Source organism: Pecten maximus, unplaced genomic scaffold (genome assembly GCF_902652985.1).
Source record: "Pecten maximus unplaced genomic scaffold, xPecMax1.1, whole genome shotgun sequence".
Classification (NCBI taxonomy): Eukaryota; Metazoa; Mollusca; class Bivalvia; order Pectinida; family Pectinidae; genus Pecten; species Pecten maximus.
In genome coordinates, this window is record NW_022979656.1 from 10,985 (window position 1) to 25,905 (window position 14,921).

At 35.7% G+C, this 14,921-nt stretch overlaps 2 protein-coding genes across 2 annotated transcripts; one reads left to right on the plus strand and one right to left on the minus strand.

Moving 5' to 3' along the window:
• Positions 1–583: 583 nt before the first annotated feature.
• Positions 584–4,483, plus strand: LOC117319113. Its single transcript, XM_033873963.1, has 2 exons — positions 584–848; positions 2,683–4,483. The coding sequence occupies exons 1-2, from the start codon at positions 840–842 to the stop codon at positions 4,111–4,113; spliced, it is 1,440 nt and encodes a 479-aa protein (XP_033729854.1). The 5' UTR covers positions 584–839; the 3' UTR covers positions 4,114–4,483.
• A 4,546-nt stretch (positions 4,484–9,029) lies between these two features.
• Positions 9,030–14,921, minus strand: LOC117319112 (aspartate aminotransferase, cytoplasmic-like; the record flags this gene model as incomplete). Its single annotated transcript, XM_033873962.1, is given in 4 exon segments — positions 9,030–11,795; positions 12,237–12,379; positions 14,240–14,405; positions 14,847–14,921. Coding segments are annotated over 4 exon segments (548 nt in total), but the record flags the coding sequence as incomplete, so codon positions are not given.

The window sequence follows — 14,921 nt, forward strand, 5'->3', positions numbered from 1 at the left end:
TATGTGCATCTTAATCCCCTCAACCTTGAGGGCGGCGTAAGAATTGTACCTGCTGTCCCCATTGCATGATTGTAAGAGGTGACTAAATTTGGGATCTTTTCTTTTCAACACTTTCTTCTTCCTTAAACTTCTCCATGACACTGCCTCACTTTTGGCCTTTAGTTATAAGGGTTCGCCCCAGTGAGGAAGGTTTTGGGTTATGTCCCCTGGCCGAGATGTACCAGAATCTATCACAAGAAAACAAACACAAATATACCCCCCCCCCCCCCCCCCCCAGAACACATGCACTTGCATCTTGTACACAGGGAACCTTAAATGCCCTTAGCTGTTTATAGACGTTAAGCAACATACTAATAAGTACATGTACCGGTAGTTAACTAATTACTGGACTATACATTTGTATGTTCCTTAGACAGTATCATCTCCCTGCTGATCATTACTTGAAAAGTTTGTCAAAAATTAATAAAAGCAAAAAATTATTGATACTTCAAGACAGTTCATGGTCAGTAACTACCCGGTATATGTAAATATGTTTGTATGTGTATATTTACATTGAAATCACTCAACCAGGACAAAAGCCAATATGGCAGCCAGGTTGACGACTTTACTGGGACAATCGAGACGAGACATATATATTCTGTACACCCGTGTTTCTGTGTAGTGTGTCCTATGGCTGTTACATATTTTACTGGTCGGTAATTAGCGATATATTGAAGTATCCGGAGTATAGAACGCTAAAACACTACAAACTTCAGTGGGAATATCAGCCAAAAACTCTCATACTGTTCTTTGTGATCGTGTATCTCCTTACATGTTTTCTCGTCTGTTCTCTATATATCATGGTATCGGTAAGTGAAGGTCAGTCATAGAACATCCATACATTTTTAAATCACTCATGCATGTATACAAGTCTAGCACCTCCTGTCATCCTTGAGTGACAAAATAATTAAGGATCAATGTATATGTAAGCTAGTTCCTAATGAAATATAATACATTGTTCATTATAATAGCAGATATTATATATGCAAGGCAAATAAAATATCACATTTAATAAGATAGAATTTTTCCAGCTGACTCAACTGTTATAAACATGCACATAAAATTAAGATATACCATCAAGCTAACAATTCTTTAAAATCTTTATTCAGATGTTAAAGGTATTGAAGGGGTATATATATATACTTAGGTCACACACATTAAGATATTGTTTAAATTCAATCAGTCGTGACTAATATAGTATTGTGTATATTTATTTAGGACAGTGTATATATATATAGCAAAGCAAAAGTAGACCCTACGCATGTACAGGTACACCATCGATCAACAGCATTATCTGTATAAAAATGGTAAATTCTACAGGTTTAATACAACGGTCAAGGAAGAGAGTGAGCATTCTGTACTCAATGATGGGATGTGTTGTGATTTTTAGTTGCTGGTATTGTCATCAAATATATCTGACCGTTCAGGATATATTAGCTGACCCCTATAAGAAGAAAGCATTTTATCAGGCTGGTAAAGCCCACCCCATACCTCTGGGAGTGCTGTTGACTGGTGCTTTGAGCTTAGTGTTTTCTCTCGTTGGGTCGTTCTATGTTGTTTTATCGGTAGGTGTTTCTATAGATGGTAGTACTGTGGAGGAATTGCTTTTTAAAGCTTTAACTCTCATCACAACTGTTCAAATTATTGTCTAATTTGATGATGCACCATTGACGGTCAATTATACATCCTAAAGAGAAAGGGACATATATCTACAAAACATTCGATCATCACCAAAATGGACAAAATGGATGTGTTTAGAAATATAACATTTTACAGTTGTTTAAAGCAAAATTTGTAAATTTGTCAATTTAATCAATTTTCAGGCCTCCTGAAAATCTCAATAATTCTTGGAAATTTTTTTTATGATATTAGCCAAACCATATTTATCCTAGAAAATAATAATTGATTAGAAATAGACTGATGTAAATCTGGATAATTAGGAACACAATAGTGTAATTGATGGGACCAATAGTCTTTTTGTAGGGCATGGATCACAGGGACCCGAGGTTACTGTATTTGTTAGTCTGTGTATTTGGACCTTCCTATTGTATATAGCACATTTCTTGACATTTAGGGGGCTAGATTAAAATTGACACCCCTCAATTATTTTCATTATATGGAGATTTCATGAACACTAATGGGTGTCATTTTTACGGAATTTTAATGCAGTTTCCTAAAACATCTGTCAATGTCTATATACACACTTGGGGTAGGTAAACTATAACAAATTCTCAGGTCCCTGTGGTATAGACAGACATTGAAGTTCTGTAATGGATAGTCACTTATAACTAGATCACATTTCTGACGAAGTTATCCAATTTTAAAACCTAGAAACCGATTACATTATCTCATTTTAAAGTCATGTATACAAATATTTGGCAGGTTTGATACCAGTAAATCAATTACTATACATCCAGTTATCGTCTATCACTATAATGGTTAATATTGTCTCCTCCTTGCAGGCTTGTTATCCCAGTTTCCTGTGGCCCTGAAACCAAACTTAAGACATTCTGACACCAGACCAAGTTCTGTCAGAATGTCTATATCTGATAGGGCAAGAGGTAACTGGCTACTTGTAGGCCGAAAGGGTATTATAATTTGTGCTGTTTACTATTCTATTTTTTCTTTCTTTTTAAATTTCAGCCCATAATCATCAGATGCTGGAGCCATATAAGAAAATATTGTCCAATCAAAATGAAAAGAAGAACTTTCTGCTTCTGCAACTTTGCTCGAAGAAGATTGGTCAAGATTCTGAAGTCAATTCACGAAACTCAAACCAAATGGCAGCCACTTACTGCTGGAAATCTAGATGAACAGACAAAGACCTGCATTATGTTAATAAAAAATGAAACATGTGCAACACTGGAATGTAGCCAGTTGGACTATGCATTGGTGGGCAGTTCTGCAGAGGGTCTAGGGAAGTCCTATGTCCTTGACCTTAAAAACAGTTACAGAGATCAATGGTGTCGATTCCTCTTACGTTTTTTCTGTTGTTGTCTCCCCTGCAATACCTCATTTTCGTGTTTACGTACTGACATTGACATCATCATGAAATATAATGACGGGCACTTACAGATCTCGGATGGAATGTCTGTGAAGGCAGAAAGAAAATTGCAATCCCACAGCAAAAGGAAAATTAATTCAACAGATTCTTCTTTGGTTCTGTTTAAACTAGAAGAATGTGTAAATTCCTCAGGATTTACTAAAATTGTTGTTAACACAAGTCTGTCGGAAACTCTTGTAGAACCTTGGCAGACATTCAGCAAATCTTTAAATGGCACGACCTATCTTTCATCATCCATGATCAGAAAAGCTGTTTTTGACTCTGTGAACTCTGTAGATGAAAACAGCCTACCTGCGTCACGCATTTTTGGACCTCTGAAACACCCTCCCTACATAGAACTTGACACAAAAGGGCCAGCAGTTAAATTGACTCTGTCTCCTATTGGACAAGCATGGTACTGGAATGAAAATCAAAAATTTGTTATTTTTGAAGCTGACCTTGTGTTTGGTATTCACTGTCATAAAAAATGGCCACCATGTGCACAAAAATGGTTTTCTCGTCCTCGTTTCTGGCCAACTGCTACTGACGTCAAACACCTGTCAGAAAGCGGATATGTTCTGGTTGCAAAATCCTCCAAAACTTCCCAAGGTCAAGAGAACGACCTTGAATGGCTAGTATCTTTTCCCCACTGTGAGACCTACCTTGGTTGTCGCATACCACAAGTGGCAAGAGCTTGTTATCTGGCCCTGAAAATCGTCCTCAAGGATCATCTCATGTACATTTGTGAGGGACTCAAAACATACCAGCTCAAAACTGTACTCTTCTGGGAACTTGAAAAGCATCCAATGGAATTCTGGGAAATTGGAAACATTGAAGAATGCTTTCTGTGTTTGTTCGACTCTTTTAAAGCATGCATAGAGAGAAGGCATTGTCCTAGTTACTGGATTGAGAACCACAATTTATTACATGACTGTGAGGTACACGAGTTAGCAGAACTTTTATTTGCCCTAAAAAGGATCAGGTCAAATCCAGCTCCATATGTAGAAGATCTCGGAAGTATGTGGTGTTAACAATTCACATAGCCAGTGATGTATAAAGACGTCTATATACGTCAATGATTTGACACATAAAATCTGTAACTTTCTGATCATATAACTTGTGTTAGTACAGGGAAACCCCACACACAAGTTTGAGATGTTTTTAACAACCAGTGACAAAAATCTCCGTGTCAGACCATGACTGCAGGTCTGCAATCAATTTCTTTGTTGTTGATGATGATGATGATGATGATGATGATGTGTTGAAGTGTTGAATTTTCTTGAACAGAAATCAAATAAATTATAAATTATATCCATATATGCTATCAAATACCTTTGAAGTTCTTTCTGCTTTATGAATTAATACTTGTTTTGTTGTCAAATTGAAGATTAAACTAAATAAAAGGAACCCATACTGTGTACTCTCATTTTTTTTAGGGGGGGGGGGGGGGGGGGGGCATGGAGGATAGATTCGCAAAAAAAGATATCTTGGCAAACAGCGGTTTTAAATGGCAAAAAAAAACAACAGACGGGAGATCAACTGATAAGGATCGTAAGGAAGGAAAAAGAGGTCAAGATACGGTATGACAAACTGGGTGAAATACATAATGAAGTCATGGCGGTGGAAAACAGATATGGTGGAAAACAGATATGGTGGAAAACAGATATGGTGGAAAACAGATATTGAGACATCCCTGAATTTGTACATCGGCACATTGATGTTCATGATCATGAGCTGTTTTTTTCTGGATTTGTTACTTGGCTGATTTTAGCAAAAGTTTTTATGCTGAAATAGTTTTATTTAAATTCCATTTGATAATATTTTCATTATTTTCCAATGTCACTTATTTGGTGCTGTTATTTTGATGATAATATGGTAAGTAACGAATGATGATGGTGCCACAAGAAATTTGGTTTTGTTGTTACTTTTTATTTCTACCTGCATAAAAGTCTAGATATTTCTTTTCCAACACACAAGATTTCAATCAAATACAACCATGAATGATGGCAATGTCAATGGAAAGTGATTGAAAAAGTGTTGAAAATACAAAGAAATTGTAGCAGAATTATAATTAGGTTCTATGACTAAATAATAAAAGTATGAAAGGAGGCAGAGAGAAGACAAACTTACCATCAGACGAAATCACCACCGATCCGAGTTGTGATTGAACATGGTTTCTTTCCCGCCAAAGCATACGCATGATACACAAAACGCCAATTAGTTCTTGTGAAGGGAATCCCCTTCCGAAATACCAGAGTTGGAAACCACCTGCACCTGATGACGTCACACGTTCAAGGGTAACCCGTGAGACAGGCATATGGGGTGTCATTATGAGTCTTAAGTGATGATATGTGTTTTAATTTTGTCGTAACAATAGGAAACTAATAAAAACTTGTTTATCCAAATGATTTTTTTTACGAAATAGATACCGTGAAGAAACGAGACTTTTATTGTTTTGCATTGGCCATTTCTGTTTATATCGCATGTAACATTATTCTCGGTTTTATTATTTTTGTTTTCCATTTCGACACGACGATACACCTGAGTACACCACAGCACCATTGTTATCTTTGGAAATATTCAACAAATGGCTGTACATAAGTATGTGTGGCTAAATCTTTTTTGTGAGGCACGGTGCACAAGCTACATGTATTCTGGGCCCAATGTGTGGAGACACAGGGACCTGAGAATTTGTTACAGTCTATATGTGTAATATGAACTTCTCCAGTGTGTATAGCACATTTTCAGACGTATTGGGGGCTGGATTAAAATTCAGTAAAAATGACCCCCCTCGGTGTTCACTATATCTATAGCCCCCAAGGTCCTATTACACATAGACCGTACCAACATTCCCATGTCCCTACGACGTAGCTATCAATTAATTTTGATGTGATGCAAGCCTTGAGAAATGTGGAGCAGTTTCTTAAGAATCTGTCAGTCATTTGTAATGAATGCTGTTATTGTTTTCAAATATTTTATTTTCTCAATAGTGGTCATGCTGACCAGTAGTTGTGACTTTTCGACATATCCCTATCTATCGCTTCATATTTTCTTTTTTGAAGTTTTCACTCATTCTGATGCTCTGTTTCAAAAGCAAATTTAAGCGAACGCCTGTTTTTGTATTTCCAAAAGTAGTTTTAAATTTTTAACGAGGTTTTAATCAGCACAATCTTCAGTCGTGTATTTAAACTGGGTTTGTGCTTTTATTTAGCATTATTTATCACATATTTTTCTAAATTCTCCATATCGAGTATCCGTTGGTTTTTTCCCCGGAAAAATAAAGAGTCGTCTGCAAAATGTATAATTTTATAATCATGCTATCCAATTCAAGACTTTGCTTTGATTGACAAGTACACTTACTTCGGGCGTGGTTTGTAAATGTCACTCGCAATGAAATAAGTAGTAGTTACGTAAATTATACAGGACGTCATTTAATCAGTTGCTCCCGCTCCTAAACTTTATGCATATCAAGGTTTGGGCGATAGCAAGCACGGGAATAATGTTCTTAGAACATGTTCTAGGGACGCTCGCACACCACCTCTACAGCAAGAACAGGGCGCTGTGGTGTGCTATATCATGTTTGGTTTGGTTTATTTTGTTTAACGTCCTATTAACAGCTAAGATCATTTAAGGACGGCCTCCCGTGCGTGCGACGTGCTTGCGTGTGGCGAGTGCGTATGCGTGTTTTGGTAGGCTGCGGTAGGTTCGTGTTAAGTCTCCTTGTGATGTAAACTATTTGGGAAATTCTAGTCTGCAAATAAGAAATGCTTGGCGTATATTTCCTCCTGTTCTTTGCCTGGGGTTATGAAAAAGGCTTTAATTGATGTACGTAATATGCTCCTTCAAATGACTCTGGCTATTAAGAGGACGTTAAACATCATAAAAAAGAAATACTGATAATTGGACGCATAGAGAGTTACTAATGGCGTATTGATGATACAAATAGTGCCATGTTTGTGTTTCTGTCACGTCCCTGGTATATGGCAAACTTTTACAGGTCCTGTTCCATAACGATTCGCCCAGACACCCTTAGTCACACGAAGGAACTAGTGACCTGACCGGGCCTCGAACATACGATCTACGGCGCCTAATCGCCTAGCCAGTTATGCCTGCTTATAAAGTTTATCCGAGGTCACCTCGTATAATCTGACTGGTTGATAGTTTTCGGTTACTAAAGTTTACATTATTAATCATTCCATCTTCACAGTTTACAGGTCGTTGCGTTCCTTTATGCATTTTGACAATATATATGCGTGTGGTACGTTCGCTTCGAGAAAATCTTGATGATCTGTGACAGTTATGCAAAGTTCCTAGCATAATCAGGCTGGGAAAGTGTATCAAACTTTTTAGATATCCTATACTGTACATGCGACGATCGGCATATGTTTTATTGAATTATTTTCCTCGTCAATTTCATTAAAACATCATTTGAACTTTCGTCGTTGAACATGTAAGGACGGTACACGTGAAGCATTTTTTTAAATTGTGTTTAAACATATTGCACTCGTTACAATAAAGCCACATGAAAATGTTTTGTTTTAGATAAAGAAAAAGATAGATAAATTTTATTACCAGTGCATGACCTTTTGATCCTCTATACCAGACTCCGAAATATGATTATTACAATAAATGAAATCGACAAATTGTGACAACAGTTACAATACTTATACTCATACTTATAGTTATATAAAAGTTCGTGCGATTCCCCCCCCCCCCCCCCCCCCCCAAATAAATTCAAATTATTTTCATAATTCATAAAAACATAACCCGTGCTACTCATTTATAGAGATCCCGTAACAATATATGTAAAATATGTAGCGTCGAGGTTATATATAGACACGAATTGAAATCCACGCGTAAATAATTTCCGTATAAGGAAGCAGGCGTAACATTCCTTTACGTGAACCCTGACCGAATTTCTCAATGGGTCAGTCAACCCAGTGTCGATTACATGTCAAACTGCGGTTACGTGACATCAATCAAAAGTACACACATGTGCGTTCAGCTGATCAAGAAATCGGGTACATCACGTACGTTTCATTACCACAGGAAAATGAGGCCCGTGATATTATATGTAATGAAATATACACTTAATTGGTTTTACTATCTAATTAGTTAATCAAGTTTTATCAACTCAGTTGCCATGCTGATGTACTTATTCATACGTATACTGGATTAAACAACACAGGTTTAGATAAATTTATACGACGATAGATTTCTTTTAGCTCACCTTGTCAAAAGGACAGATGAGCTTGTCATGGCATCCGTTGTCCATCCGCCACATTTTTTTTCTACAAAAGCTACTTGTCAAGAATGCATTAATATCTTTGGTCTGGAGCATCCCAGGGTGAAGCAATATTATATAATTGGACTCGATATGGAGTAGAGAATTACATATAAAAATATTGCTCTACAAAGATATATAAATGTGTATGGAAGTCAATTATTTCTATATCACATAATTTCCAATTAAGAAACATTTAGATCAAAAGGACTTAAGATATTAAGATCTAATTCATTTTTAAAGAGTTTGCAGATAATTTCCCTATAATTTTTACTGCATGGTAGCTATATAGGCTTCTATATATTTCTATACACTATATATACTCAGAATTACAAAGATTGGTCAAAGGGAGGTAATTTAAGGTTGTGCTTATATTATGGCTATTTTATGAAGAACATTTTACTTACGAAATTGTAATGTTCTTCCAAGACTTACGATTGTATAACAAATAGAAGATTGTTTATGGATTAAGAAGCACTTTAAAATGTTACCCAACAAGTGAATATGTAAAGTTTTCAGTGTATGAAAATTCTACAAACATTTCAATATGGAACATAAATGTCTGGAACAGCATCAGGTCAAGGTTACTATAAGTGCTGAGCTGAAAACTTATAAATTGTTTCATCAATTCTGTGGGAGATGTAAAACACAAGAACACTTGAACATAAATATTTTTCCTTTTATTTATTTCATTCCATAATTGTGTACATATACTAGCATGTTGTTTATCTGATCTACATCAAACTTTAAGTTCTAGGATATTTAAGTTTCCTAAATCATCTCAACAAATAAATGCCTTTCAGCTGCTGTAGTGACAGAAACATGCATGTCTAGGAAAATAATGAAATAATCAATATGATTACAATCGAAATGTTCAGTTCATACCTAGTGTATAAGTTATACTTGAGAACACAGTTCCAAGCATATACAACCATTGTTGATTAAATTTATCATGATGATGGTCCTAACCAATGGAATTTGAGGACTTTTTAAAGATTGCACAAATTCAAGCATTGTCTTAATTACCCTCCCCATCCCATGCAAGAAAGAATCGATCACTATCCGATTCAAATCTCATTTCCCTGCCATTTAAAACAGAATCTGTCCCCGTTTCCTGATGTGAAGGGTTCACATTCCTTGCTGTTACTTTTTCCTCTTCCAAGGAAATACTTATGTTGAAATTTCATCACAAATTAGCCATATTAAATGAAGTGGCATTGAAATATCAAAGATGTTTTTGGTGGTCCTTTAAACATTTCTGACTATTACATGATTTACACATGACAATCAGGAAAGTATTATTATTAAATTAAAAAGCAATTTTTAAATCATTTTATGTTTTGTCATTGGACTGCATGCGCTTTTCATTTAGATCTAAGCATTTTCACATGACATTCTTTTTTCTCTCAATAAAGCATCAAAGATAAAAAAAAAAACATAAACAAAAGAATGTTATTGATGAACAAACATATTTTCCGAAACCTAATTGTTTTCATAAAGAAAATTGTTTTCATTCCCTCAAATCTGGTTTTCACAAAATAATGTTAATTTTATTTTCATTAGTGTTGATTTTATTACAGGATCTTTTTCAAACCCTTACTTTAAAAAAAAAAAACAGAATCTTATTTCCCAAATCTTTGTGTTAATTACACGATGTGAAGTACTCTGTTTATTATCTAGAGTAAATGAGGTATGTCTATCTGTTTAATAAAGAATAAATATTGTAAAAATAAGGCCGCAGAAATAAACGTGAACAAATAAAAAATTGAACCTAATATCAATTATAGATATCAGATCATAATTTTCATAATCTTGTCTGTTACACAGAAAATCAAGTGTATATGTACAGTAACATTCACAGTACTTCTATACTTTATGGCAACTTGGGATCTACAATCCGAACTTTCCAATACTTATGTACTTCATGGGAACTTGGGATCTACAATCCTACTTGTTTTTACATACAAAATCATTATCTCAAGCTACATAAAATTATGTCCAAGTTAAATTTAAAACTTCCACCTTGATTTCTATTCTAACAGAATCTGGAATTTCTAAATTACAGTAATATCTGTAAAAGTTCCTCCTTCTGTCACCTCACTCACTGTAATATCTGTAAAAGTTCCTCCTTCTGTCGCCTCACTCACTGTAATATCTGTAAAACTTGCTTAAGTCATTAACAAATTTCCTTATTTCTTAGTAGTTATATCGTTTATAACTATATATCTTTGCTGTACTGCAAACATTTAATATAATAACAGATTCTGCCATTTCAACAAGGTTAAATGTTATAACACCATGATATTTTGTACGTACAACTGAAAACTTAACTACAAAAATGAGGAAACTTTGATCAATGATCTTGGTTTAGAAAAAATATACATTACTGGAGAAAAACTCTCAATGTCTCTTAAAATTGGTAAAACAAGAGATCTTTCTAGCAATACCAGAAATGTTCTTCCAAAAACATATGCAGTCTACACTTTATGTGTGACAATAAAAAGCCACCATTACATTACGGTAGTTTTAATTCATCAGGAAACAGCTTGCCGCTCCCCGAGGGTATGATCTTAATTTTGTTATACCTTACTACCTCCATATCATAACATGAAATCAAGTACTGACAGATTTTCTTCTGTAATTGAAAATAAACATTTTTTTGGAGTTATTACTAGCAGTTTAAATTGAAAAAAGTTGTGAAAATGAGAATGGACACTTGCCATACAACTTAACTTATTACCGGTATACAGTGTATCCACAACGACAGGACTTGATTTCTATATTCCTTACTGATGATACAGTGTACACAGTATTTCTAGTAATAACACAAGAGGCCCAGAGGACCTGTTTCGCTCACCCGGATTTCATGAGATATGAAACAAGAATGATGATTAAGTATATTTGTCACTGGTATTGCTATGTCAATATATCATAGGCATTTTATATGGGTATGCGGGGTTTATATGTTGACGGACGGACGACGGATGCAACGGTATGGCATAAGCTCACCTTGGTCCTTCGGACCAGGTGAGCTAATAATTATCTGTGAGTGTTTTAATAAAATCAAATCAGATTTCATAAAATTATTAAAATGGTTTGGTAAGGAAGTGTTTTAAACTTCTACAATAGTTTTGATAATTTGTTTTAATACCAGAAGCAAAATAACATCATTCAGTTCTATGAAGCTGTTAAATAATTGATAGACATCTAAGACTGGGGTAAAAATGTTTTCGACGGCTTTAAGAATCCACCTTTAAGAATGACCTTATAGCGCAGCTTGTTGGCAGTTGCCTGAATCTTTAGCGACAACTGAATGAATGGCATCGGCTACATAATCAATGTTGCTTGATGTCAGTCCACACATGTTGATACGTCCAGACCTCAACATGTAGATCCGGTACTTTGACTGAAGCACATCGACCTGGGATTCTGTTAAAACAACAATACATTCTCAATATTAGCTTATGGATGATCCCTCGTATGTAGCAATATAATAACAGGTACTTGGAAGATCCCTGGTACATAGAAATATATTACCAGGTACATAGGGTTCTCAATATTGGGTTATGGAAGGTACAGCTACAGGATCGAAGAGGGGCCTTATCTGACTGTAAAAGTCCCTGTACTATTGTAGTAGTAGAGAGTATAAAGTGGCACTGTTGACCAAAAAATAACAGCACTTGTTCAGGACTATCTCAGTATCATTCAAGGTAAGTTAAAAATGAATCCCACTGTTGGAACTTGAGAAGAAGTTTAAGATAGGTGTTGTTCAGCAAAACCATGATTGCGCAATTGAAATGTGAAAAGTTTATGCACGGCACATCCTTCGGGTCAGATGACCTAATAAAACAAGATTCATTTTGGCGTTACCTGTCAGCCCAGTATAACTGAACATTCCGCGTTGGGTGGTGATGTGTTCCCAGTTGCCTGGTGTCCCCAAGGCAACCAATTTCTGGTGCAGAGTTTCTCGCATCAACAGGATACGACTAGCCATTTTCTGTACATCATCCTTCCTACAAATTTACAGAGAGAGGCATCAACCAAAGTTTCACTAGTGAATACATCTAATATGAATATAGATAGATTGTGGCCTTCAAGACTAGTAGGGATTTGGAAGATTTACCTCAATTTCCCCTATTTGGCTCAACCCCTTTCACCCCCGGGAATCACATCTATCTATCTCTAAAATCTACAAAGGATAAAACTTACAGCAGAGGGTCTGGTTTACAACCAGTTCCTTAATGCCTTTATATAACAATATTACTGTGCATCTATGAAGAACAAAAGGCCTGGAGGGCCTGCATCACACACCTAGATATTTCACTCATTCATGGCAAAATACTCTCATATAATTGATATCACAAATATTTTCCTACTTTTTGAATTGCCTCTCCCAAAAATGGTTAAAACTAAATGTAGATCGATCAAATCATATTATTCTAAAAGAAGAGGAAAAATGATATTAAAGGTTTTTCCTATATTTCCCCTATTGGGCCCCAGCCCTCCAGTCCTAGGGATGCAACCTCCTCCAGTTATATAACTTTGGATTTCCTCTGCCCAGCAATGCTCCAGACAAAATTTCATCAAAATTCATTCAGTTGTTCAGGACTAATAGCATTTAAAAGTATTTACCTCTACCTGGTATTTACCCTATAGGATTCTCCCCTTTAGCCCCAGAAGAGTAACACCTCTATTTACAGGACATAGATCTCCTTTGCCTAATAATGTCCCAGACTAAATTTCATCAAAATCTATTGTGGCCTTCAAGACTAGTAGGGATTTGGAGGATTTACCTCAATTTCCCCTATTTGGCTCAACCTCTTTGACCCCCGGGAATCACATCCTCTGTGTATACAACATTAGATCTCCGTGGATATCCTTTGCCCAATAATACTCCAAACCAAATATCATTGAAAAGCATTCAGGTGTTTAGGACTAGTAGCGATTAAAAGGAAATGTTGACGGATACGGATGATGGACAACAGATGCTGCCCCATTGCATTCAATCACTGGTCCTTTGGACCAAGTGAGCAAATAAAACTTAAAACATGTATTTTATATTGTGTAAATATTGTAAAATATCTTTCATTCTTGACATACCGTCGAAAGGCTATGAGTAAGAAGATATCGTATTTGACCTAATAAGGGCGCCTGCCCTAATAAGGGCGCCCCTACCTTTTTTCAAGAAATAAATCTTTGACTGAGTGTCAAAATGGTGTTCAAAATTAATAATTCATGTGAAAAGTTTTGCTACTTTATGTGTTCAATTTTCTTCAGCAAATTAAGTAACTGGAACAAGTTTTCGCCACATTTTGTCTATATTCCTACAGATGACATGTCAGTGCAAAGAGCACCCGAAACTTACCATCTTTATTTGAAGATAAAGTAAAAGACTTCATTCTTGTTGATAAATAACTTTTGTTCAGAACAGAAAGCTAGTAAAAGACATTGTAAATAAATTATTAGGTCAAAGAAATCCATGTCTGTTATGATCTGGGAAATCACCTGTGTCTATAAATAGAACACAAAAGATCTTGTTCCATTGGAACATAAATGGTGGAACACACATTCTCTGGTCTAAAGATCAGCTGGCATGGTTTACAAGTTTAAGGAATATTCAAGTGATGTTTAAGCTTAATATGTGATATTGAATAGATATCTTCATCTGGAATATTTTTATGACTGAATATTTTACCGCTTCCACAGCCTTGGGTATTCTGCTATAATGTATTGTCTGTTTCATAAAACTTCAGAATAACGAATCTTAATAAGGGCGCCCCCCACTGTCAATTACCCGCGCCAACCGCCCTTATTAGTTCAAATACGGTATGCAGAAAATGTCTGAAAAGAGTTCATTGCTTCCATAATCTTACCACTCTGTGAAGCAGGCAGGATTGTTGAGGACAGAACCCACAATACGAGCCCCGTGATTAGGTGGGTTTGACCACATCGTACGGACGATCAGATCCATCTGTGACTTCACCTTCCTCTTAGCTTCTTCGGAGTTGGTGACTGTTACAAGATTACCAACACGTTCATCTGAAAACAGCATGTAACAGTAACAGAATTCAGTAAATAAACTAAGAATACTATAAACATGGTTATTTTTACGGGTAGTTAATTTTGCGATTTTGATATATAAACTATAGGCATGGGGGTAATTTTCGTGAACTATCCACTTTCGTTGGTAGTTCAAGATAACACAAAGTGATATTAATACAATACACATAAAGGGAATTTTTGTGCTCAAAAGGACACTGCGTAATTAGCGTAAATGTGACACCTGAGTATATATAAGCACATCCATATAAGGACATCCTGTAATACACTCATTTATCTACTTCATTGATACAGTATTATATATTGGCCAACAATATTAAAACCTAGAGCTTTTAAAAAGGAATACTAACACTAATACTCAGAGCTGAAAAGATCTATTACAGAAAATTGTGTGCGAGTCTAACTGACAGTTATACATACTGTAAAGACCAAAATTCTTTGAAAACGATTGTGCTATGAACATTTCAAATCCACGGCTTTGCATGTAGCGGACAG